At 43.2% G+C, this 26,844-nt stretch overlaps 1 protein-coding gene across 1 annotated transcript in view; it reads left to right on the top strand.

Moving 5' to 3' along the window:
- The window catches only part of EXOC5 (exocyst complex component 5), a 35,425-nt gene extending 10,620 nt beyond the window's left edge, over positions 1–24,805 (top strand). The window contains exons 5-18 of the mRNA XM_061612487.1: positions 5,518–5,582; positions 7,990–8,018; positions 8,140–8,249; positions 10,358–10,402; positions 10,510–10,650; positions 12,203–12,285; positions 13,352–13,561; positions 14,402–14,549; positions 16,676–16,784; positions 17,433–17,553; positions 18,618–18,704; positions 19,380–19,488; positions 20,989–21,204; positions 24,395–24,805. Of these exons, the coding sequence (XP_061468471.1) occupies positions 5,518–5,582; positions 7,990–8,018; positions 8,140–8,249; positions 10,358–10,402; positions 10,510–10,650; positions 12,203–12,285; positions 13,352–13,561; positions 14,402–14,549; positions 16,676–16,784; positions 17,433–17,553; positions 18,618–18,704; positions 19,380–19,488; positions 20,989–21,204; positions 24,395–24,583 (1,662 nt within the window). The 3' untranslated portion in view covers positions 24,584–24,805. The remainder of the gene's footprint in view (positions 1–5,517; positions 5,583–7,989; positions 8,019–8,139; positions 8,250–10,357; positions 10,403–10,509; positions 10,651–12,202; positions 12,286–13,351; positions 13,562–14,401; positions 14,550–16,675; positions 16,785–17,432; positions 17,554–18,617; positions 18,705–19,379; positions 19,489–20,988; positions 21,205–24,394) is intronic.
- Positions 24,806–26,844: the final 2,039 nt, after the last annotated feature.

Raw genomic sequence — 26,844 nt, 5'->3', positions numbered from 1 at the left:
ATTTAATTCCAAAAGGGTCTCACATTTTAAAACATCCAGTGTTTCCAAACTCACTGAAATTTGGATTGAGTGTCAAGGGAGAGATCTGGAGATAACACTTATTTAAATTTATCTCAGACACTCTATAAGGAAACTAGAACTGTATTTTTCCTTGTTTCTAAAATATCTTTAATTATATTTTAACTACAACAAGGCTTGTAGTTTATTTATTTATAAGCTGCACTTTTCATAGAAGTACATCAAGGCGGCTTACAACATACAAAGATAGCATAAAACTTAAAAACCAATAAAACATAATTAACAACAATACAAAGCATAAATAAATACTGCATTGGTTGGAAGAAAAAAATCACATTAAAAGGCTTGTCTAAAAAGTTCAGTTTTTAGGAGATGCCTGGAAGAAAGGAGGGATGGTTCCTGCTGAACCTCTATTGGTAGGGAGATCCACAGGGCAGGGCCTGCCACGCTAAACGCTCAGTCCCTGGTGGAGGCCAACTGAACTTCAGGGGTGTGGGGAACCACCAAAACTGCCCCATCAGAAGATCTTAGTGAGCAAGGTGGAACATAGGGAGTCAGGAGGTCCTTGAGGTACTTTGTGCCCAAGTTGTTTAGAGCTTTGTGAATTAACACAAGTGCCTTGAACTTGGCCCAGTAGCAAATTGGCAACCAGTGCAGCTCTTTCAGCAGCAGGGTAACATGTTGCCAATAATCTGCTCCTGTGAGCAATCTGGCTGCTGCATTCTGCACTTGTTGCAGCTTCCGGACCAGATACAAGGACAGCCCCACATGAAGCTTGTTACAGTAATCATGCCTTGAGGTGACCAATGCACAGACCACTGTGGTCAGGCTACCATGGTCCAGGAATGGTGCATCATATCATGTCCTGTACATGGGCTCATTTTCCATTTGTACTGCCAGCGTAGACCACTGCAAGCAGAAAGTGTAGTCTAGTGTTTTGAACTTCTACATTTCTATATCATTCCATGACCCAGTTCAAATAATTTGTGTAGTATTGCAGATAAATGCTAGGAACGCCTTGCTTCTTTCTTCTCTGTTTTTACAGAATGGTTTAAACCCTGAGTTTCCTTCTGTGAATCAGAGTTTTCCTGCTTCCCCCTTTCGTCTGCAGGACCCTGTGCTCTTGAAATGCTGCTCCTGGGTGTTGGGGAACTTTTGGGAATGGTGCAGGGCTGCAGGTGGAGGAGGGAGTTGGCAAAATTGCTCCCTCTCTTTCTTAAATAGAGGAGCAATTTGGATCCAAGCCATTGTCTTTGTGTCTCCCCTGGGCTTTGTTTTTTCTCCCAGATGAAGATAGGTGTTGCCAATTTTTCAGCATTCTCTCCATCAGTGAAACTTGAGCTTATCGGCAAAAATTAATGTTCATTGTATCTGTTGTTATCTTCCCATCAAAAATAGGTTTCAACAGAGTCCATTTATCTAAATCTGATTTTATTTTTCCTTTCAAGCTTCCATGGTTGTACTTATTAAACACCTTGTTCTCTTTCTAAAACCTGAAGCAAGTTATTTATGTCCTGTATATTACCATCTTCTTCTTTCAAAGCACCATACGTCAGACTTCCTTGTTTGTTTGTAACCTGATACTTCCGTTGATTGTTGTTATTTCCATTGTTGTTTATTTTAATGAATGTTCTGGTTGAGTACAAAATAATAGCAACATTGCCAGCATCTGTGCACACTTTAAATTCATTCCCACTGATTTCTAACCTTTTGGTCTTTAGAATTGTTTGTTATCATAAGAGCAAGTAGCTCCGAATTTCAACAGAAGTGGGAGACAAGGGGCCATCTTGTCTAGTCAAACAAGTCAGTTCAATTGTCAGTGTTAAATTACTATTCATGACTATGCATATGTGGAAGGATGCAGTTGATAAATGTTGTTCGAAAGACGGCAGGTTTTAACCTATGAAAGGCATACTCCCATTCCATGCAATTAAATGCCTTTTCCCCATCAATAAATGCAACCATTTTTTCTCTCCCTCCCCCCTTTACATCATATATATTAACAGCAAACTCAGCCTTCTGTTTGCTGGTTCTTCTGTAGCCAGAAGAGCGCATTGCTTGCACAAGAGGGAGGTATCAGCTGGCTTACAGGAATCTCAAGGTTTGGAAAAGTGCCAAAACAGCTAGAAAACAACCTCTGGGGATCTGAAAATAGCCCTGTGAAGACTGAGCATGCTTACTGGCCATGGCATGTTGATTGTCCAATATGTGTGGGGGACAGGACAGAAAGCCAGGATTAGGGAATGGAGTGTTATAGGTTCCACATGTAATTATAATATTCACAATTCTTTCTAACATTATATGCCATTTATGTGATGCATAAAAAGAGATTCTGAGAGCCAGTGTGGTGTAGTGGTTAAGGTGTTGGACTATGACCTGGGAGACCAGGGTTCAAATCCCCACATAGCCATGAAGCTCACTGGGTGACCTTGGGCCAGTCACTGCCTCTCAGCCTCATGAAAACGTATTCATAGGGTCGCCATAAGTTGGAATTGACTTGAAGGCAATACATTTGCATTTTAAAAAGATATTCTAGAATATGATCCATGAGGGCAAGGGAAGAATGTATAATCTCTGTCTTCTGAGGGTAATGGCCTCCAGATATTTTAACAAAATAGTTTCCACTTGGTTTCTAAGGTTGCAATCCTCTAAACTTGCTTTGGGAAGTCTCAGAGGGCTGCAGTTGAGAAAGTGCAGGGAAGCCACATTGTATGAGCAGTCTTTCACTCTACATAACATAAAGTCCAATCCGCTATTTTTGGGTGTGCGTATTAGGTTCATTTTTATTTATTGATAACTATGTAGATAGTAAGTCTCTCTGACATATTTCCAGTGATTATACTTCTAATGACTCCCTCCTTTTGGACCCATCCCATTTCTCATAATTTTTTCTTAACCTCTCCAAATTTCTAGGTTACAATCTTGTATATACTTACATAGGAATAAGCTCCACTGAATACATTAGGGCTCACGTTAGACCAGACATGCTTTAGAATCTGGCTGTAATTCTGTTCATTGATTTTTATATCCTCTACTGAACTCTTTTCTTTTTGTGTATATGCCTTAATTTTCTCTCCTTCTTAACCCTTTTCTTGTTCTTCTTTATTTTATTAACAGTATTTATAAATCTTTCAATATATAACAAAATTAGATTTTTTTTGTTTACCGCTTGTTTTGGTAATCTCTGTATAACCAATGAAAATAGTAAAATTAATAGTAAACGATCTCAGTTTTCAAATTTCTGGTAGAATCAGTATCTCTTAACCTGCTTCTGAAGCATTGAGGGTAGAAGTCTGATAAACTCCTTGAGAGAGTATTGGATAGCCGAGGGCCACAATAGAGAAGGCCCTGCTCCCAGTAGAACAGGAATGGGGAACCTGTGGCCTTCTAAATGTTGCTGGACCACAGCTTCCATCAGCCAGCCAACATGGCTAGTGCTCAGGGATGATGGGCGTTGTAGTCCAACAACATTTGGAGGGCTACAGGTTCCTCACTCCTATGGTAGATGATGATATGGCCTCAGGAACAAATGGACCTGGAATTGGGGCCTCAGTGACAAGAGGTATTATAATCCTAGGCCAGCCTTCCTTAGCTTGGTGCCCTTCAGGTGTTTCTAACGTCACTCCATGTCAGCCAGCACATATGGAGTTCATCAGGTTGAGAAAAGTTGTCCTGGGGAGGTATCATATGTTAGAGGGCGCTCTTTGATTATATAATCCAGAAATCTCTTTCCATCCTCAGCTTTATAGGTTACTATTGTTTTCTGTATGTGGTATACCTATTGCATGATCTATTTGTACTGCGGCCATGCTGTCCATGTGTGCAAGGTCCTAATAGGGCTAAATAGAACCCCACTGAATTTTGTGTGCATCTCCCTCTTATCCTCCTGTGCCTCTCCCTCCCCCTGCCTCATTCAATATATTTTTGCTCAAAGCAGATGAGTTGAACCTGGCGAAGTGCATCTGAGTTGGGGACAGAACACCAAAGCCCAGGCAAGGGAGAACAGTCCTCCCTTGTGATCTCCCCTTCCTAGATGTTTTTTAAATGTTGTGACATCAAGTCCCTGTGATATCTGGGCAAGAAATTTTCATAACTTCCCACAGGATGTTCTCTGTTTTTTTCTCCACAAGCAAATGCCCAAATGTCTCTCTGTTCACAGGGCCACTTCATACTTGAAAGGGTTTTTAACTGCCTGCTAAGCAGTTTTCAGAACGGTGCTTTTTGCCTATTTTTAGCCTGACTTTATAAATCTCACTGACGTTTACTAGCCTGGGTGATAAAACCTGCTCAGCTACCCTTGCCTGCCATGAAAAGCGGTCATAAAAAGATGAATCACTCCCTTCAACTTGTCAGGCTAGGCTGTCTTGCGCTGTGCCACACAGACTAGAATTCTGCAGAACCTCTTTTATGCAGTTGGTATGTTTTTGGCCCTGATCGTTAGGTGAATGTTTCCTTCATGCAGGCCCAAGGCCAGCTCTTAGCCTTTAAAAATTGGAGTGTTGAGGAGCTACTCTTAATTTATTTTGAGGATTTTTCCTGACCAAAGAGTGTAAGATTATATATTTTATGTTTTTAACCATGCCCTTCTTCTAAGTGGCTCAGGGTAGTCTTCCTTCTTCCCATTTTATCCATACAACAACCCTGTGAAGTATATTAGACTGAGTGAGGTGACTGGCTGAGGGTAACCCAGTGAGAACAGAGGGAGCTGCTTTATACTGAGTCAGACCATTGGTCCACCTAGCTCAGTTTTGCCTACACTGGGCAGCAGCAGCTCACTACGGTTTTCAGATGAGGGATCTTTTCCAGTATTAACTAGGGATGCTGGGGATTGAACCTGAGATGTTGCGCTCTGCATGTAAAGCATGTGCACTTCCACTGGGCTAGTGGTGCTCCCTGTGATCTGTGTGAAGATTTGAAACTGGAGCTGCCCTGTCATAGTCCAGCACAGTAAACACTGTGTCAAGACTGGCTCTGGCTTTAGAATGGGGGGAAAAACCATCTAGAGGAAAGGTTAGCATCACCCCTGGACTGTGTGCAAAGGCTGCAGTATAATTTATCCCTTGACTTATCAGAGAGCCATTATACTGTGCTTTACCTGTCTTGTGCAGAAAAGCAGTGAAGCAACGACTGCGCCAAAAGGAGTGGCAGATGCAAGAAGCTGTTAGGAACGTCCCACAAAACGACATTAGTCTGGTCCATTTCCATAAAGGAGATTGTTGTAGCTTTCAGGAATGAAGTCAGGAAAATAAAGTTTGAAATAAACTCTTGGCAAGACATTTTAGAAAGAGGATTTGAAATGGAGTGGGGGGTGGGGGGGTGGGGGGTGAGAAGTACTCAACAGATGGATTATGGAAATATTTCAGTTTTTTTTAAAAAAAGTGGTATATATAACTTCTGTGTATGAAAAAGGGCACTGAGAAATTATTTCCATTTGTGGGAGCAATTGATCTATTGGCGTGGTTTTTCTCTTACGATGGATTGTATATCTTTTCCTTATAGATTGAAGAGGCAGCTGATATTATCCAGAAGCTGCATCTGATAGCACAGGAATTGCCTTTTGACAGGTGAAGTGTGACTGACAGCTGTAAAATTATCTTTGTGATTTCTGTTGGATTTCACCTGTCTCTTGCTAGCTTTCATGAGCTGAAATCCTAAGGGCATGATGCATTTCAAGTGAAAAAATTCATTTAAAAAATACTTTCATTATAGACCACCATCTGCTTAATGACATTTTTCACTTCTGTGCCAGGTGATGGTGACTTACAATGAAATCCTGTGCCTCTTTACTCTGAAGTAAGTGCTCCTATGTCCACAGGCACTTGCTCTCAGGTAACTAGGCATAGGGCTGCAGGATTATTCAATCAGCAGGAGGCAGACTTTACCCAAGAACCTTGATATTTAAACAATTTTTTAATCCTACCTTTTCTCCAAGGAGCTCAGAGTGGCATAGGTGGACTCCCCCCCCCCCCTGGAATCTTGGGGGTGGTTACGTTGAGAAATGTTTTTTTAAATGTTTTAATCTATTTTAAAGTATCTTTTAAGATGTTTTAACAAGCACAACAACAACAATAAATGGTGACTTGCCCAAGGCTACCAGTAAATAGAGCCAGTGTGGTGTAGTGGTTAAGATGCTGGACTACTACCTGGGAGACCAGGGTTCGAATCCCCACACAGCCATGAAGCTCACTGAGTGACCTTGGGCCAGTCACTGCCTCTCAGCCCCAGAGGAAGGCAATGGTAAACCCCCTCTGAATACCACTTACTATGAAAACCCTATTCGTAGGGTCAACATAAGTCGAGATCGACTTGAAGGCCGTACAATCAATACCATGCTGAGTGGAGAATGGAACCCAATCCAGATCTCCCGAGTCTCAGTCCGTTACTCTCTTTGCTACACCCCATTGGGTCTCCTTGAGCGCCACTCCCTTCCTTTGCAACCTGTTGGGGTTTTGCCTCTCCAAATATTTGTCCCAATTAGCCTGCAGGTTATATGGTTATTCATTGTAGGGTTCACTTACTTTTAAGGCAGGGGTGGCTGATTCCCAGTTTCGGGGCCTGCTCTGGCCTCCCAACACATTTTTTTGTACAGCAGCAACAAAAAGCAAGTATACTAAACAGCACCAACAGTGCTGGGGTGGGTGGAGCTCAGCTCTCTGATACGTATGCAAATTGCCCCCTCCCCAGTCATCAGATTAATCATTTAATGAGCAGAGAAGGGGTGATAGCCTTCCCTCCTCAGTTGATCTGTACAGAGCTCTGTGGGTGTGGGTGGGAGAAGAGTGGGTGGGCACACCCATTTTTGACCCACCCTGTGCTGGCATGTTGCCCTTGAAGGGCTGGCCAGGGATGAATGTGACCCTCTAGCAAAAAGAAAAGTTAGCCGTCCTTATTTTAAGTGAAGGCTGCGTTTATTTGTTGTTGTTTGTCTTTCCTGTTTTGGAGCTTGGCCTTGGAGTCCTCTGCCTATGCTCTATAACTCAGGATAATATTAGAAGCAGAACGTCAGGCAGCTAAGCCATTAATTTCAGATAGAAGGAGGGCCACGCTGCCTGGCAAGACGATTTGAAAGGTAGAAACCAGTGTGCATGGAAAATAATTTTATTGCCCAGCTGATTCCTGACACATTTGGAACTTGGAAATTCTTCTCTGGGGAAAATCACAACTAAGATAAAGCAGAAATGTTCTAGTCTCTTGCTCTCTAGAAGGCTACTTTCATATCTTGATTGGGATGGCCCCTGAGGAAGAACTTGCATGGTTGAAATTGTCCTGGGAAATTTGCTTAGCTATAAATTCTTCACTGCACATGTTGAAAGTTTGTCTTGTACATCTTCTAGCAGTGTCTCTGAGCCTGCTGCCTCACAGACCTCCCCTTGAAAATGTAGGTAGAGAAGTTTGTGACTGTTAGAATTGTACAGATAAAAATACTGAACCCACAGAGTCCCCTCCCCCTGCTGAAATTAGGCTTGAAAGAAGCACTCTATTGCCAGTAGAAAAGGATGTGGTAGGTTCTCGGTTGCAGTGTGTATGAGGTGCCCATGACAGTTTCTCCAGTTTGCAAACGTGCCTACAGGCCCCAAAAGGTTGGAGACCTCAAAGTATAGCTTGGCAGGGAGTGGCTCTCAAGTCCATCTTCTGAGAGAGTGTGCTTGTGTAGCCCACACATCTTGTTGCATTCGTGTTTTACATGTTTTAGTGGCCACCTAAAACATCTTGGATGTTACAACTAAAAAATAATTATAATTTTATACTATAATTGTAACTCTGCCCCAGTTTTTTATTTGCATTTTTTTGTGCGTTTTAATGGTGTGATATGTATTTTACTGTATTGAATATTAATATTTTAATATATTGTTGTGGACCACATTGAGACTTGGCAGGTGACACATAAATATAAAAATGCAATGTGAAGTGGCTCTTGGCTAGAAGGTTGAAATGAGAGGGCTTTAATTTTTAATGTTGTTTTGTCAACAGGTTTTCTGAAGTAAAATCCAAAATAGCAAGTAAGTTCCCCTCTCTGCTGCCCTTGATTTGTTTAATCTACTTGCAAATGATCTTGTTGCTCCTTCTTCACTAATGGTGACATTTTATTTTACCCCTCACCCCCTGCCTCTTTGTGCTCAGGTAAGTATCATGATTTAGAGTGCCAACTGATCCAGGAGTTTACCAGTGCGCAAAGAAGAGGGCAAATCTACAGGATGAGAGAAGTAGCTGCAGTCTTGCTTCACTTTAAGGTAAGCAGCGAGTCTTTCTAAGGCTGCGATCCCATTCACACTTACTTGGGAGTAAGCCCCATTGAACTCAGGGGGATTTACTTCTAAGGAGATATGTGTAGGATTGCAACCTCAGCCACTCTGGGCCCAGTTTGGTTTTTGACCTACAGGTACCTGAATGAATTTAGCTCAAAACAGGGCCTTCCAAATTGCAGCCATTGTTTCATCCACCCAGATTACTTGGCTCCAGCAAGGAGTTTCCTAGCAATACGTTTTGCTGCTGGGAAAAGTTGTTTGTTTTGTGCTTTACACATTTTATTTTTGTACTTTTATTTATTTATTTTTTATTTTTTTACCTGTCTGGATGGCAGTTGCACTGGTGTTTATGGGTAGCAGTCAGTGGTTACTGCAAGGAACGTCACATAGAATAGTAGAGTTGGAAGGGGCCTACAAGGCCATCGAGTCCAACCCCCTGCTCAATGTCACAAGGTTCTCCTGTCCTACCTATCATTTCAAAAGCTTGCGCCATTTCCTTTTCTTAGTTTCTCTTTCACTCCTCCCCAAAAAACTGTGCAGTCCTTCCTTCCAGTATGTTTCCAGTAGTGTGATTCTGATCCTTCACCCAAACTGATGGAAACACATGCAGATGTGCAAAGGCCTGTGCTGCCATGCTGTCATCTCGCAGTTTGTTCGTTAATTCAACTTGTATAGCACTTGATATTACAAGAAATCTCAAAGCAGCATACATCTCGAGAAAAATTAATATGTATTATATAAAAATACAAATTCTACATTCAATACAACTGCTAATAGTAATAACAATAATATCAATAATCTGCATTGTAAGTAACGCAATTGGGCAATAAATCTAAACAAGTCATAAATCACTTGGAGACTTTTGGGTACCAAGTGGCTAATACTTCTAATGAAAAAATAATAGTAAATAAAATGAAAACACAAATGAATCATATACAGAACAAAAATACAGTGATAGAATATAACATAATTACAGTGTATATCTATATCTATATAAAACTCACATGAATATTACAAAAAAGCGTTCTCACATCTAACAATGCAAATCAGGAATTCAGGAAACATACTATTAGTTGTATTTTTAACACAGCTGTAAACAACTTGTGGCGGGGAAAGGTCCTTTGAATCAAAATGTCTGTTCTGTCTTGACAGAGAACTCCATATTTGAGTCAAACATCTGTGTGCATGTTCAGACCACTGGGACCCATAGAATGGAACTGTCAGTGACTGCCCCACAAGTGTGGGTTTCTTTTTCTCTAGAAACTTTCCCAGGCTCAAAACTGAGTATCTTTTGGAAGCACTTTGTAAGATCTATGTGGGCTGCAATTGGTGGCCATGATTACATGGCCACCAATTACATGGAAAGGCACATATATTTAGGGGCATAGTGTTAATACTGTTAATAACAGAAGTGTTAATACTTCCTGTTAATTCTTTTCTTACCTATCTCAAGGTGAAGCAGTTTGGCGCTCCAAATATTTCATAACGAAGGCCTTGTTCTGAACGAATAGCGCCAGGCCCTTCGCTACCCATTTTGTTCTGCAAATTGTAGGCCTGACAGGCTGTTTAGATTGACAAACTAAGGCCCCCATCTGTACTATATATTTAAAGCAGTATCATGCCACCTTAAACACTCTCCTGAATCCCTATACCCCTCCCAGAGCTACAATTTGCAGAGGCCCCTGGGAAGAGGGATTGATTATTAAACCACTTGGGGAGCTGTGGCTCTGGGAGGAGAATCGAGGTCTCCTAGCAACTCTTAGCAAGCTTAACAAACTACAGTTCCCAGGATTCTTTGGGGGAAGCCATGACTGCTTAAGGTGGTATGATAATGCTTTAAAAGTACAGTATATTGCATATGGGGCTGAAATAAGCATTTGCATTTTTGGGGAGAGACCAGTGGTCTATTCAATAGACCATCTATTTTGTTCTCCTGCTAATATCTTCAGTGTAGAGCTCCCAGGGTACTGAGGAAAGAAAGAGCTGGAAGGAAGGATGCTCCTCACCCAGTGCCCCTACCAAAATAGAATTTGAAACAGCCATTAACAATACTAACAATGTGGCTGAATTGCAATCTCTTTTTTCCCCCATAGGGCTATTCCCACTGTGTTGATGTGTATATAAAACAGTGCCAAGAGGTAAGGTTTTGTTAACAAAGGATATATATATATATAAATATGTTGCTGTTTCTCAACTGGATATTTTAATGGTGGAAACTTTCTCCTGATTTTATTCTAATATACAGGGTGCCTATTTGAGGAATGATATATTTGAAGATACTGCTGTTCTCTGCCAGAATGTGAACAAGCAGGTTGGCGACATATTTAGCAGCCCAGAGACTGTAATGGCCAAACTTATCCAGAATATCTTTGAAATCAGACTTCAGGTGACTTACAAGAACTTGTACTTTTAAAAAGCTTTTTGCCCAGTTTCAAGTGTTTTTTAATATAAATCATTTTGTTTCATTGTGTTCTTTGCGTAGTACATACCTGCCCACCATGGTTATCTGTAGCAACTTTTCAGACCTTAATTACAACAAATGTTAGCAATTTTTTTAGTGAAGGAATGCATTGAGTTTGATACAGAATATGCAGTTATGGCTCTGTGCTGTGCCTCCTGCTTGGTCTCTCCCTTGGCTAGAGTCATCATGTGTGGAGAATATTGAACTCTAGCTTGCCTGTAGTCATGCTAGGCTTAACTGGCTAATCCTCACAAACAGCCTCAGGTTCCCATTTGCACACTGAAAATAGTTATGACCTACTGCACAGAACCTGCATGCATGGGCAAGAAATGGATTGTGGAACAATTTGCTGGTAAGAACGGAATGCCACCTCAAACAGCTGCCAAGTGAGCTTGACGTGCCAGAGAGCAGCTACTTTGGTTCATTGCCTGTTGTCCCTTGGCTTATGAGCTGCGCTGTTTTCTCTCTGGACCCCCTGGGCTTTCCCCCCTGGCTGTATCCCTTAGTGTGGAGAAGGGATAGAGCAGCCTTTCCCAACTAGTGGGCCAGCAGATGTTGTTGGACCACAACTCCCATCAGCCTCAGCCAGCATTGCTAATGGTCAGGAAAGATGAGAATTGTGGTCCAACAACATCTGGTGGCCCACTAGTTGGGAAAGGCTGGGATAGAGGAACAATTTGTGAGTAGGCCAAAGCTCCCCGATGGTTGTGCTGACCGTCTGTCCACCTGTAGTTAATTGAGCATTCAGATATTTTGGCACTTCTTATGTAATGGGGAGGTGGGTTGTTCAAGGGGAAGTGTATGCAGCACGTTAGTGGAAATGGTAGAAGGGGAATAAAAATAGCCACATTTCCACTCCCCACCTTCCTCCGGCATATAGATGAAGAGGGAGAACAGTGGTGGTTAGGTTACAGTGAAAAGGTGAAATTGATCAGTGCAGAAATAAAAGAGTGTGGCTTTTGAAATGGCAGGGATTAATGGAGGAAATGTACTTCTTCACGCAGTGCATAGTTGAACTATGGAATTTGCTTTCACAAGAGGCAGTGACGGCCACCAGCTTGGATGGCTTTAAAAGAAGATTAGACAAATTTGTGGATGATAAGGCTATCCGTGGCTACTAGCCACAATGGCTATGTTCTACCTCCACTGTCGGAGGCAGTATAGCTCTGTATACCAATTGCTGGAAACCTTAGGAGGGGAGAGTGCTGCTTTCAGGCTTCCCATTGGGGCATCTGGTGTTGGCCACTGTGAGAACAGGATGCTGGACTAGATGGACTGTTGGGCTGATTCAGCTTCAGGGCGCTTCCTATATTCTCATGCGATATTGCTATTGATTATTCTGGAAACTTTGCTTTTCTGAGAACTCCCAATGACTTGGATAAGAAATTCTCCCAAACTGGATAATTATATATCACTGTACAGGTTGCCTACGTCCTTAAGAAAGATAGATAACTGGAAATGTTGGCCTTCATTTCAGAGTTATATAAAAGAACAGTTGGAAGAGCATAAGAAATCTGATGCGGAGCAGTATCTTCAGAACCTCCATGAACTGTATACAAGGTTGGTGCTGTTTTGTAATACCTTTTTTTAAATCACAACATTTATAAGATTGGGAAAGGCCCAGGTCTGTTTTCCTCCCCCTGTCCCATTTGGTTTGTCCTCCTTCAGCTTTTTGTGGATATATTCTGTCCGTAGGTGCTGCCTCCTTCCAGAACAGCGGGCTGTTCTTTGAACTGAATCCTCTTTCTTTTTAAAAAAGATGTGCTTCCTGACAGCTGTGCCCCTTTACATGCACACACATGCCTAACTTTGCTAGAATATGAAAGGGGACGATGAGGACTGGGGAGAAGGCTAGACCACTCTGCCGCTGTGGTATTCAAAAAGTGTCAATAGCCAGGGCTTTCTAGCATCAAAAGAAACCTGTCAGACAAAAGTGACTATTGTTGGTGGCTCCAGGTGAATATTTGATCTAAGTATAGTCAAGACTATTTTTACTCAGAGGGGAAGAAAAGCTTTGATTGACGATGGAAGAGAAGTGGCAGGGGGGTGGCTGGGGAAAGAGAGGATTGCACTGTGTCCGCATGAAGGTTGGTGCCTGTTCGTGAAATAAGAAGCTTCATGCTAAATAAACAGAGAGGGCAGTGCTAATTTTAACAGGGTATGGGGAGCTGTGTTAGACTGTGCAAGCTATTCTTTTTCCAGTCAAATACAAATAAACTGGGAGGAGTTGGTGCTGGCATTCTTTGGTTCAGGGGCAGCCAACGTGGTGCCCTCCAGATGTTTTGGACTACAATTCCCATCAGCCCCAGGCAGCATGGCCAATATCAGAGGGCCATCACAACTCCCTAGTCCTAAAAATCTGGAGGGCACTATTTTGGCTACTCCTCGTCTAGTTGAACTTAAAAATACTGATTTGTTCAACTTATATCCTGTTCTTACAGGGGGCTCTCCAATCCAGGGGACTGACCAGGCCCACACTTGCTTAGTTTCAGCAATGCTGGGCCATTAGGTGTACCCAGACTCCTCATTACTCCCCTTTAGTGAACACTGCAAAAACTTTATTCCTGAATACATTCTTATAAATACATTGCTTCCTTCTCTCCCCCCCCCTTTCCTTAACATAAAGGACTACTAATCTTTCAAGCAAATTGATGGAGTTTAACTTGGGCACTGATAAGCAGACTTTCTTGTCTAAGCTTATCAAATCCATCTTCGTTTCCTACTTGGAGAATTACATTGAGGTGGAAATTGGTTATTTGAGAAGCAGGAGCTCCATGATTTTACAGCGCTATTATGAGTCGAAAAACCACCAAAAGAGAGCCATTGGAAGTGGAGGGTAAGTTTTTTTGGCTTTCAGTCTTATTTACTGTATTTTTTTCTGGTTAATTTTAAATTTGCAGTGTTCTCAACCCCACTTTAAAGCCACAGCTTTTGCTTTAAAATATTAGCTACAGGGATTTTGTCCAGGCTCTAGTGATACTCCAGCAGAAAGACATTTCCCCATTGCAGATAATTGCCACCAAGACCACCTCTCTGTTTCCTGGCTGTGCTAACTTGCCATACATAGGGTAGTGAGGCTAAGTCTGGAGTCAAGCTGTAGGTTTTAAGAGGGTGGTGGAGGAAATATGTTGTTGTAAACTGCCCAGAGAGCTTCGGCTATGGGGCAGTATACAAATGCAATCAATCAATCAATCAGACGGGAGTCATCATGGCCTGTGGTGGGCTCATTCACATCTTTGTCCTGTGATTATTCCTGGTCCAGTAGGCTTTGCTGGTTCAGAAGCACAACCGAACCTGCAAAATCTGTTAGACAAGAGACAATAGCAGGACGAAAGAAATGGGTCTGTATCCCACAGGTAAGTTTGCCTCTGCCATATCCGTCATCTTTCTTAAAAACATTGTCTGTCTCCAGCCAGAGAGGGTGCTCTTGGTCAAATGTAGATACATTTCATTTTTTAGTTAAACTCTTCTGCATTGATGTGTGTTGTTGTTTTTCAAAAACTCAAGATAATTGCTTGCTCTATGTATTTATTTGAGTTAAATCCTGCCCTTCCTCCCAGGGCGGCAAAGTTGCTAGTGATGTAAAGTTGCTAGTGATGTTCTTTGTGTGTCTGAAAAGCTAACTCAAGTAACTTTACTTGCATAAATGGTTCTACTTTGGGGCATCTCTTTCTAGCATTCAGGACCTCAAAGAGAGGATACGGCAACGGACAAACCTGCCATTGGGCCCAAGTATCGATACCCACGGGGAGACTTTCCTGTCCCAGGATGTAGTGGTTAATCTCTTGCAAGAAACTAAACAAGCTTTTGAAAGGTGCCACAGGGTACGTATAGGCACAATATAATTATTTTAGAATATCTCTAATGATTTACTAAAATCCATTGTGCGTGTGAATGTGTACGCATGATCTTAGTCTCTGCTGTATTTTGCTGTTTTTACATCTTTTAATAGTTTTTTATATGTTTTTACGCCACTTTTGAAAAAAAAAAACAGTAGAAAAGTGGCATATGAGTAGATGAAATGTTTCTGTCTGAGCTCTTATGTCCAGCTCGATCACTGAGATCATCAGTCCAGGTTCCAAAGCTCACCTCCATGTTCAAGGGCTCTCAGCATTTGTAGAAATTGCTGAAGGAAAGGATGATAGTATTGAGTTGGGAGAGAGGGAGAGATGGTCAAGAGGAGGAGCAGAAAGAGTTGTTTTGTGCAAAATACAAGGAGCTGCACAGGACTCTGAAGGTGGATGGAATGTTTGGAGACTTTAGCACAGGGGTGGGGAACCTTGGGCCCAGGTGCCAAATGTGGTCCTCCAGGCCTCTCTGTGGCCCTCAGAATTCTCCCCTCGCCAACTTTTCTTCCTACTCCCCTTGAGTGTTTTTGTCTGGCTGGCAATGTGTCCTTGAACTCTGATAATACTTCTTGCTTGTCCCGATGGGGAGTAAAGGTAGAGGAGTGTGTGTGTGTGTGTGTGTGTGTGTTTGTGTGTGTGTGTGTGTGTGTGTGTGTGTGTGTGTGTTTAGAAACCAGCCTACTGTACAAAGGCAAAATTTTCCTTCCCACGTTTGCCCACCCACCACAGCCATGTGGCCCTCAGAAGGTTGCCCAGAAGGCAGTGTGGGTCTTGGTCTGAAAAAAGGCTACTCCCCCTTTAGCAGATGCATTCTGTACATCTCTAAGCATCACCACAAGGGCCATTTATTTATTTATTGAATTTATATTTATTTATTTTATTTTATTATACTTGTATACCGCCTCATAGCCGAATCTGTCTGTGCGGTTTACAGTAACTAAAAACATTAAAACAAATACAATTTAAAACAGATCTTATAAAAACAATTTAAAACACAATTTAAAAATTTAAACAGTATAAAACACATGCTAAAATGCCTGGGAGAAGAGGAAAGTCTTGACCTGGCGCCGAAAAGATAACAGTGTTGGCGCCAGGCGCACCTCGTCAAAGAAATCATTTCATCATTTGGGGGCCACCACTGAGAAGGCCCTCTCCCTTGTTGCCACCCTCCAAACTTCCCTTGGAGTAGGCACCTGGAGGAGGGCCTTTGATCTTGAACGTAGTGTACGGGTGGGTTTCTATCTGGAGAGGGGTTCCATCAGGTATTGTGGTCCCAAGCCATGTAAGGCTTTATAGGTCAAAAACAGCACCTTGGATCGAGCGCGGAAACATACAGGCAGCCAATGCAAGCAGGCCAGAATCGGTTTTATATGTTCGGACCATATGGTCCCTGTTACCAATCTGGCCACTGCATTTTGCACAAGCTGCAGTTTCTGAACCGTCTTCAAAGGCAGCCCACATAGAGTGCATTGCAGTAATCTAATTTGGAGGTTACCAGAGCATGGACAACTGAAGCCAGGTTATCCCTGTCCAGATAGGGACGTAGTTGGGCCACCAACCGAAGTTGGTAGAAGGCACTCCGTGCCACCGAGGCTACCTGAGCCTCAAGTGACAGAGATGGTTCTAGGAGAACCCCCAAGCTACGAACCTGCTCCTTCAAGGGGAGTGCAACCCCATCCAGGACAGGTTGGACATCCACCATCTGGTCAGAAGAACCACCCACTAGCAGCATCTCAGTCTTGTCTGGATTGAGCCTCAGTTTATTAGACCTCATCCAGTCCATTGTTGCAGCCAGGCACCGGTTCAGCACATTGACAGCCTCACCTGAAGAAGATGAAAAGGAGAAATGTATATCCTGCCTTTCCTCCCAGTAGGAGCCCAGGACGGCTAGACTTTTTATCTGGGAAATAAAAGCAGGGGTTCTTGGGATGCTAACACAAACCTGCCACTTGCATGTTGCCTCACCTCTCCATAGTTTCATGATCTTTATTGATATTTGCATGAATCCATGCAAAATAGTCTTGTGTTTGAAATAGTTTGCACAGAATTCTTCACATCTCAATGCTACAAAAGTGCTAACAGGCTCTTTTCCACTTTTAAAGCTTTCAGACCCTTCAGATTTGCCGAAAAACGCCTTCAGAGTTTTCTCTTTGCTTGTGGACTTCTTGTGTATCGAGCACATTGATTATGCTCTGGAAACTGGGCTGGCTGGTAAGTGCAGTACTGCCTTTATTCCCTTTAAATACTATATTGTAAAGTAGCTAAAATTGTTGTCCTTTTCTTGAAATTATACAATTTGAAAAATGTCATTTAGTCTTAGGGTGCACTATTTTAACATACTTGCCTTAGTGGCTTAGGCTCCAAACAAACAACGGTAATGTAAAAAAACTAAACAAATAAAATGTAGTGTAAAATAAAACACTCTTATATGTATATAGCTTAGAAATAACATCCACTCTGTGGAATTCCCTCCCAAACGATCTCCGTCATGCCCCCGCTATGATGAGCTTCTGCCGGGCCTTGAAGACCTGGCTCTTCAGACAGGCTTTTGGGGTGGGTTAGGTTTATTACTACTGTTGAGATTTTAATGTTTTAATGTATTTGTATGTTTTTATTCTGTACATCGCCCAGAGTAGCTGGACAACCAGCCAGATGGGCGACTAATAAATCTAATAAATAAATAAATAAAATAGTTCTATGCTCAACTTTTTTTTTTTAAATAGAGTTAATCAAACACTTGTCTTCACGCAGCTTAAAGTCAATTTTCTAATTATCTCTGGCAGTGTTGCTTATTGACTGGATTATTTGCTTGGCCTCCTTCATATGGTTTTACTAGTTTCATTATTTACTTGCGTCTAGGCATTCCTTCCCCTGATGCCAAAAATGCAAACCTTTACTTCCTGGATGTCGTGAACCAGGCTAACACCATTTTTCATCTCTTTGACAAACAGTTCAATGACCACCTGATGCCATTGGTCAGGTAGGTTACGTGTTGTGTCTTTGAGCCCAGGAGCCATCTAGAGTTTGCATTCTGACTTGTGAATATTCCTTCATAAAGGAAAAAGTGTTATCATCCCCTGGCTGAGGCCATAAAGAAGGTCCAGAACAAGCGGGAAACCTGCTTTAGCATGGTAAAGATACAGTAGGATCCTTCTTTGCACCTTGTGAGTCAGTGGTTTGTCCTCACTGCCTGAAGCCTGCCTGCCCTTGAGTTGCAAACTGGGGTGTGGATTTTCCATTCCTTATCTCTAGGTTTTAGCCATGTGATTATGCCCATTTACGTACAAGCCCTGATTTACTGCACATGTTTATGTATGTATGTTTATTTATTTGATTTATATCCCACCCTTCCTCCCAGCAGGAGCCCAGGGCAGCAAACAAAAGCACTATGAACACTTTAAAACATCATAAAAACAGACTTTAAAATACATTAAAACAAAACATCTTTAAAAACATTTTTTTAAAAAGCTTTCAAGACATCTTTTTTTAAAAAAAAGGTTTAAAAATATATTAAAAAGCAATTCCAACACAGATGTAGACTGGGATATAGTTGTTGTTGGCAAAGACTGTAGGAAAGAGAGCACTCATGGAAGTGGATTTGGAGGAGGGCAGTAAAGGGTCCTGCGGTTTTTGGAGGAGGATTGATGGTGGCATGTCTTGCTCCCTGATCTAGCAGAAGCCTCCATCCTGAGATCACTTACCTATTCATGCAATCCTCTCAAGGGTTAGAAATTTGCTCTTGCTTTTTCTTTTTGATTAAATAGTTAATTTGTAAACTGAGATTATTCTGCAAACGCTGTCAGATGCTGGTGCCCAGAAAAGGCTTTACACAAGTCATAAAGTATAAGGCGATTAAACACGATGGCCGTACATTACCTCTGAATGACTCTCATTGGGAAACTGTGACTTGGAGGCCTCTTTCATGAGAGGCGAAAATAAAAGGGAGGATGAGCTGAGACATCCTTGCAGATCCAACTGCTTTGGAATCTCCGGTGCTTGGAGTTGATTCACGTAGATAATGACTTCTCCCTTGATTTGTCACAGTTCTTCCCCTAAGCTCTCTGAATGTCTTCAGAAGAAAAAGGACATCACGGAACAAATGGAGGTGAAACTGGACATGGGCATTGATAGGCAAGTAAAGATTTCACCTTTCAGGCTGTCACTCAAGAGTTGTATTTAGTGTAGTGCTAAGGTGAACATCCTGTCAGCGCAAAGATTTCTCTTTGAGCAATGGAACATTCTCCCCCTCTCTTTTCCCTGTGTATGTTCAGGGGGTTCCTCCAACCCTTTGGAACAGATTGGGGATGGCGTGTGCGTGGGGCTTGTGGTAATCCTTGCACTTGTGCAATTATTTAACTGAATACGGACCTCAGTTTCTGTTTTTACATCAACTGTTCCATGGACTTGGACAGTTCATTCTTCTGGCAAATAATGAAAAATTCAGAGGGGGAACTGTAGGTATGTGCCTATCCATTTCTCCAGTTCCCCCCTTCTTCTGTTGTTCCCTGTATCTGTTTTAGATTCCAAGCCCCTTTCTTCTTTGTGAAGCGGCACGTACATTGCTGGTGCTATATAAATAATATGTGTGCATCTTCCCCATAATTGAGCAGTAATTTCTAAAATCATCTTTGCTACTCTTAGCAACCCCCACCCCACCCGTTTCAAGTAGTGCCTGGGAATAGGTATGCCACTGCACACTTCACCACAAGTTAGTGGTTGCTTTAAGAAGGGGATCGTGTTGGCTGGGGCTTCGTAGGGCTCAAAATACTCTCTTTAAAACAGCCACCTGGTATTTTAACTTTGAAGGACGCTGAATTGCATGATTGGACAGATGAAGCACATCTTGGCGGCGGAACAAAAGAAGACCGATTTCAAACCAGAAGATGAGAACAATGTTCTGATTCAGTACACTAATGTGAGTAACTATATATAGATTAGTCAATGACAAGTGGCACAGCAAGTAATTGGACTGCTGCTGGCATTCTCCCCTCCAGGCCGCTGTCTCTGCTTGGTGAATACGTTTTATCACACGTGCGCCTCACTTAATAGTCAAGTTTTCTTCCACTTTTCTAGGAATTCTGACACATTTCCATTGTGTGATTTCAGCCTGGGTGAGAACAATAGTAGTTCCTAAATGCTCAGCATATTTATAGTATTTGGGTGTCGTGTCGTGCTGTATAGAAATCATAAAAACGAGGAATCGTAGAGCAGGGTGAGACTTGCAGATAATTTAGTCCAGCCCCCTGCAATAAGGTTGTATCTTCTTATGCACTAAGCCACATTATTTACCACTGTGATTTAGCATTTATATAGCACCAGCAGCCAAACTACCCTCCCACCCTGTGGAGTAATTCACAACATCCCGACTCATGCAAAGAGCAAGGATACAAATGTTCCCACCACCAAAGGTCAATGGATATGCTCCTAACTGTGCCCTTCGTGCTTCTAGACTTCTGCCGTCAACAGAGCCACGATCTATGAAGAAATCAAAATATTAGACATAGAGTAACACATTCAGAATGAATGATGCCTAAAATGTCAAGGTGCTTATTTTAATAGTGACATACTTTTTGCAATCACATTTGAAGGCCTTTTTGTGCATTACATAAAATAAATACAGTATAACTCTAGAATCCTGATTGGCCTTGGGAGCATCCAAAGTATTGGGGTAATTATTGGACTTGTATTTATCTGAAGAGTGTGTGGGAGGGAGGGAGGGAGGGAGAAGAGATGGGGGGCACATTAAGACCACTGCTATGGCTTACCTGATATTACAGTTTGATTGATGTCAGTAGAATTTACTTTCAGGTAAATTATGTGTATATTGGGATGTCAGAGTGCTTCTTAAAATAAGAGATATGAAATAGGTAAGGTTGCAACAGCATCTCTCTCTCTCTATGTGTATATATGAGTATGCAAGCCTTTAGGTTACACAGAACTATTTGTTAGACAAACTGGAAAATTGATTAAATCTCAGGTATGATTCTTACACAAGTCGCTTCATATAGTTGCTACACAACCAATATTTTTTCACTTGAAACAAGTGTAACATAGTGGTAAGCAAGAGTTACAACCCAATTCTAGAAATGTCTACTGATGAGCAAGTCTCATTGAGTTCAGTAGTGCTTACTCTCAGGTAAGTGGGCATAGGATTACAACTTGTCTTTTGTACTCATTATAATAGGAATGTCATCTAAAAGTGTTGTACTAGTTTTTTAAGATGGCAGTTGAGAGACTGGAGAAAGAGAAAATTGTCAGTTCTTTATTTTATTGAGAAATGTGTGTAGCAAAAGATGTCACCTTGCATATTGCACACACTGTTCATTCTGGACCCACCATTTCTGCCCTCAGTGGTGGTCAAGCTTGAGAAAGCCCTTTTCTTTTCTCCTCTTAACTTTTCTACTTACCTTTTCAGGCCTGTGCCAAAGTCTGTATGTATGTCAGAAAGCAAGTGGAAAAAATCAGGAATTCTATGGATGGCAAGAATGTGGACAGTGTCCTGATGGAGTTTGGAGTTCGTTTCCATCGGCTCATCTACGAGCATTTGCAACAATATTCCTACAGCTGCATGGGCGGTATGTTGGCAATCTGCGATGTAGCTGAATACAGGAAATGTGCCAAAGAGTTCAAGGTAAGAGGCAGATAGACTTGCCAGATGCTATATGAGAAGCAGCATCTTCTGCTGAAATGGGGATTTTTTTGGTAAAATGGGAATAATTAAACAATCTACTTCCAAGGTTTTTGTGTTCATGAACAAAGTGACAAAAGTGACTGTGCATTAAGAGCACTGTGTAAACAATCTCTGGATATCTGTAAAGCGCTGTTACCAAGACTTGGGTGGGTGAGCTGGGAGGAGTTGATCTGACCCAGCTTTGCCCACCTGGCTACTCGGTGCAACACCAGCACAGGCTGCAGGGACCGGGGGGGGGGAGGAGTTGCTGTGGTCTACAGAACTTCCATCTCTGTCACCAGGAATCCACTCTGTCTTGGAGCTGGCTGTGAGGGTGTCCAGCCAAGGAGACAGGAAACTAGGGTTGCTGCTGGTATACTGTCCACCCTGCTGCCCGGCAGCTTCTCTGACTGAGCTGGCGGAGGCTGTCTCAGCTGTGGTATTCGAGAAGCCCAGAACGATAGTCCTGGGTGATTTCGATGACCACACTGAGTCTGCCTCTAGTGTTCTGGCTCAGAACTTCATGGCCTCCATGATGACCATGGATCTGTCTCAAGTTGTCACCAGCCCGATGCATAGGGCAGAGCACACCCTCAACTTGATTTTTGCTCCAGATGGAGGAAGGGATGTTCTGTAGATGGGGAGGAGGATGTCACCCCGTTGTCATGGTCAGACCACGTCCTGCTGAAGTTTAGACTTACGGCTCCAACCCTCCCCTGCAGGGGTGGTGGGCAGATTAACATGGTCTGCCCCGGAGACTAATGGAATCCACTGGATTCCTGAATGCCCTGAGGGAATTCCCAGTAGATAAAGCAGATGACCCTGTTGAAGCCCTTGTCACGCTGTGGAACAGCAAGGTGCATCACGCTCTTAATACGGTTGTCCCCAAGCGCCCTTTCCAGAATTGTGGAAGCCAGTTTGCACCTAGGTACACCACTGAACTAAGGGCAATGAAACAAGCTGGACGACGGCTAGAGCACAATTGGCAAAAGATGTGCTGTGAGGCTAATAGGGCACGAGTAAAACATCATAATAGTGCCTACTGTGTGGCAGTGAGGGCAGTGAAGAAGGCCCACTTCTCTGCCTCCACTGCATCCTCAAGTAGCGTTCCAGGGGAGCTTTTCCGTATTGTCAGGAGTCTGTTGACATCAACTCCAGGAAATGGAGTTTTAGACCCTTCGGAGGCCCAATGTGAATTGTTTGCAAGGCACTTTGAGGGTAAAGTTACTCGCCTCGATAGCAATCTTGATGCCCCATCCACACCTACTGTAGTCCCCAGTGAGGTGTCCAGTGCAACGTTTGCTGCAGCTTTTTGGGAATGGTTTCAGTTGATGCACCCTGGATGATGTAGACAAGGTGCTTGTGATGATGCGGCCAGCAACATGTCCTCTCAACCCTTGCTGTTCTTGGCTTATTAAAGCTTTCCAAGGGGGTTTGACCGAGTGGATCCAGGGTGTGGTCAATGCATAGTTGTGGGAGGGAGTGGAGCCCTGAAAGAGACAGTGATCCGACTGCTCCTGAAAAAGCCCACCCTGGACCCATTGTCTGTGACAATTCCCGACCGGTCGCAAATGTCCCCTACTTAGGGAAGGTGATTGAGAGGGTTGTGGCGCAGCAATTGCAAGTACTCTTGGATGAAACAGATTATCTTGACCCGTTCCAATCTGGGTTCAGGCCTGGTTATGGGATTGAATCGGCCTTGGTTGCCTTGATGGATGACCTTTATCAGGTGAAGGACAGGGGGAGTGCGACCCTGTTACTCTTACTTGATCTCTCGGTGGCTTTTGATACCATTGACCATGGTATCCTTCTGGGCCGACTTGGTGAAATGGGTATTGGAGGCAGTTTTACAGTGGTTCCAATCCTATCTCCAAGGTCATTTTCAGAGAATAGCATTGGGTGATTGTCTTTTGGTGCTGTGGGGTACCGCAGGGTACCATCTTGTCCCCCATACTGTTTAACATCTATATGAAGCCCTTGGGAATGGTCATCAGGAGATTTGGGGCGAGGTGTCAGCAGTACACTGACGATACCCAGCTCTGTTTCTCTGTAACATCTGAATCAGGAGAGGTCGTGCAAGCCCTGGACTGCTGCCTAGACTTGGTGGTGGGCTGGATGAGGGCCAATAAACTGAGTCTGAATCCTAGCAAGACAGAGATGCTGTGGGTTGGTGGTTCCGAAGTTCGGATAATTGCCTGCTGTGGATGGGGTCATACTTCTTTGAAAGAGCAGGTTTGTAGTCTGGGGGTGCTCCTGGATCCAGCTTTGTCGCTAGAGGCCCAGGTGACCTCAGTGGCTAGGAGTGCCTTTTACTAGCTTCAGCTGATAAGACAGCTGTGGCCATTTCTGGACTGGGATGGCTTGACCATGCATTGGTAACCTCCAGGCTGGATTACTGTAATGTGCTCTATGTGGGGCTGCCCTTGAGGTTGGTCCGGAAGCTGCAGTTGGTGCAAAATGCAACAGTGCGACTGCTCACTGCGGCAGGGTTTCGCCAACATGTCACCCCACTGCTGAAAGAAGTGCACTGGCTGCCCTTAGCTACTGGGGTATGTCCAAGCTTCTGGTTTTGGTATACAAAGCCCCATACAGCTTTGGAACCAGGATACCTGAAAGACCGTCTTGCCCCTTATATACCCAGTCGATCACTGAGCTCTGCAGGTGAGGGTCTCCTGCAGATACCATCTCATCAGGAAGTCCATTCTGCACAACATAGGAAACGGACCTTTAGTATACTGGCGCATGCCCTTTGGAATTCCCTCCCCTTAAATATTAGGCAGGTGCCATCTCTGCTATCTTTTTGGCGCCTTTTGAAGACTTTCCTCTTTCAACAAGCCTTTTAAGCAGAGACCTTTTCCCAGTCTGCGTCTGTGCTGGACTTAAGAACATAAGAACATAAGCTACTGACTTGCTTTTTAAGATGTTTTTAAAGCTTTTAAAAAATGATGTTTTTAAAGATGTTTTGTTTTAACATGTTTTTAAAGACGTTTCAATATATTTTAAAGTCTGTTTTATGATATTTTAGGGAGTTTTTAGTGTTTTTGTTTGCCGCCCTGGGCTCCTACTGGGGGGGAAGGGTGGGACATAAATTCAATGAATGAATGAATGAATATTTATGCTGATCTCGCTTTGCTTTCCCCCATTGCTACAGATTGCACTGGTTTTGCAGCTTTTTGACACGCTCCATTCCCTTTGCAACCTCCTTGTTGTAGCTCCCGATAACTTGAAGCAGGTCTGTTCAGGAGAGCAACTGGCTATTCTGGACAAGAACATCCTCCATTCCTTTGTACAGCTCCGCCTTGACTACAGATCTGCTCGTCTTGGCCGCCACTTCAGCTGAGAGTGCAGAAGAAGCAAAACCAAGCATTGTTTGGGACTTGTCTTACTAGATAGCACAGTGGTGGCTTCTTTTGGGGGGAGAGGGAATGGGCTGGGAGGTGGGGTGGAGGGGAGTGCTCAGTAGAAAAATGGCAGATGTCACTTTAACTGGGCCTTTCCATTGTCCTCTTTTCATCTTCCTTGTAAAATAAAAACAGTCTCCAGAAATTAAGGTTCTGGAAAAGCACCTCCTGTCGTCTGTTCATGGGAATAGTTTGTGGCTGCTAAGTAAGAAAGGGAGGGATGCAAGTCTTTCTACCTTCTCCTCTTCTGAACGAATTAAATAAATATTTTCAGCATTTCTCCAAAAAAAGAATAACGTAGGTTTCAGTACATCCCAAATGGATTCGCACTACCCTCTCTCTTTCTTGTCCTTCACCACAAGGTAACACCTTCCAGTCACCCTGTGGTGGAAAGCACATTGAACAAGCCAGGGGGAAGCGGCCCTGTGAATCTGCTCTTTTATAGACGAGTGTTCCTTAAAACCGCTTTGTGATCTCTCAAAATGGCATCCACCACATGTAATAATGTGCTCTTGATTAAACTTGGAATCTGCTGTGAGCGAGGTTGAAAAGTATCAGGAATGGCCTCCCCCACAGAGGTAAATGGTGCTGTTGTTGCTGATGCAGAGCTCCTGTTCTACAGCAGGCATCTCTGTTTAGCTGAACAAGCCTCCTTTCTCTGCTCTTCTTTTTTTCCATTCACTTTGTCTCCATTCTTCCCCCTCCTCATTCCCAGTAGCCACCAACGGACCAGTTCTTGCAGCCTCCTTTTCTTTGCAGCTCTGTGTTTGCGCACATGGGTGAAGTATTCTGATAAAACGTAGCGATGGGGCTTGCTGTATGTGGGGCAGGTAACAGCAAGCAGGGTTGCCCCCTTTTTTTCTGGCAAAGCTCCTTCGCCTTTGACTGTTGCATGATGGGTAGAAGTTCAACCGCTAAACTTTTTCCCCATCGTGCAGATGCAGCAGTCGGATTAGGAAAAACTTCACATAGACTGTTATGTAGGTGTAAAAAGAAACATGACACACACAAGTTGGCAGTATATAGATGGGAAAGTGGTGCTAGCACTCCAGTTAACGGGGTTGTATTCAACAGCACTAAATAAGTAGTTCGGTCAGCACAAGACAAGAATTAATTGATGTGCAACAGAACTTTCCCCCTTCCTTTCCCTGTGCACTCCCTTAATCTGTTCTAAGAGTTTCCCCAACCCTCTGGAGCAGATTTGGGGAGGGTGTGGAGCATGCATGGGGGGAGGGAGGTATCCCACTGTGCTAGCAGTAATACGTGCACTGACGGGGCGGGTTAGTTAAATACCACCCAGTGACTTACATATATGCAGTATCTCTTCATGTAATTTTCACAAGGTCACTAAGTGAATGCACTTGACTTAATTCCAGTGAGATCAAGAAGTCCTCCATGAAATCATTTAATGGGACCTCTTTTTCCCATTCATAAGCAGGAAGATGACACACAAGCCTTCAGTTTTTGCACTCTAGAACTGACTAGACACAAACTTGGAGCCAAAGCCATTGCACTGAGATGCCTTGCCAGTTAATATCCTCCATACGTTAATAGGTGAAATGTTAACCCTTTCCTTCTCTTAGAAGTGGCATGGAGTTTGCACGTGCATGAGCTCTAAGCGAACAGAAAAGTAACCTGTGGAAGATATATTGGAGACATATCTGTAGACAGTTCATGGGAAAGATTGTGCCGTCGTGATTTGCAAACAGCTCCTAATTTTGTGTTACGTGCACAGATCTGGCGTGCTGAGGCGCATCTCCAGAGGACTTCTTGGTCCCTCTGGCTTTGTACTGGATTCCTTCTCAGCTCTGCGGTGGGAATGAGATGATACTGGGCAGTCGGGCCCGCAGCAGGGCAGGGAAAACCTATGGGTTGGATAAAATCAAGCCAAATAGAACATTTTGAGTTGGAGCATGTGCACCAGAGGGCAGTTTGTCACGACAAAGATGCATGTTGTATTACTGTTGGGATGCAATGATTAATCCCACTTGAGTTTCCCCCAAGGAGATGGCTGGCCTATATTTTCAGTGTATCTTACAGAAAGCCCGTTTGTCTTCCCCTCCACTTTGAGCAGGCAGCCTGCTCTTAACATTGAAAGGCACAAGTATCCTCCTGCAACCTTTTAAATGTCTCCAGGCCCAGTAAGTACTGCCTGGTTTATAATGCTGTAGATTTTCCTTTTGAAGGGGGGGAAAATGAT

This window comes from Rhineura floridana, chromosome 2 (assembly GCF_030035675.1).
Source record: "Rhineura floridana isolate rRhiFlo1 chromosome 2, rRhiFlo1.hap2, whole genome shotgun sequence".
NCBI lineage: Eukaryota > Metazoa > Chordata > Lepidosauria > Squamata > Rhineuridae > Rhineura > Rhineura floridana.
Note: the sequence above shows the minus strand (reverse complement) of the source record. Positions and strands in the feature narration are given on the sequence as shown.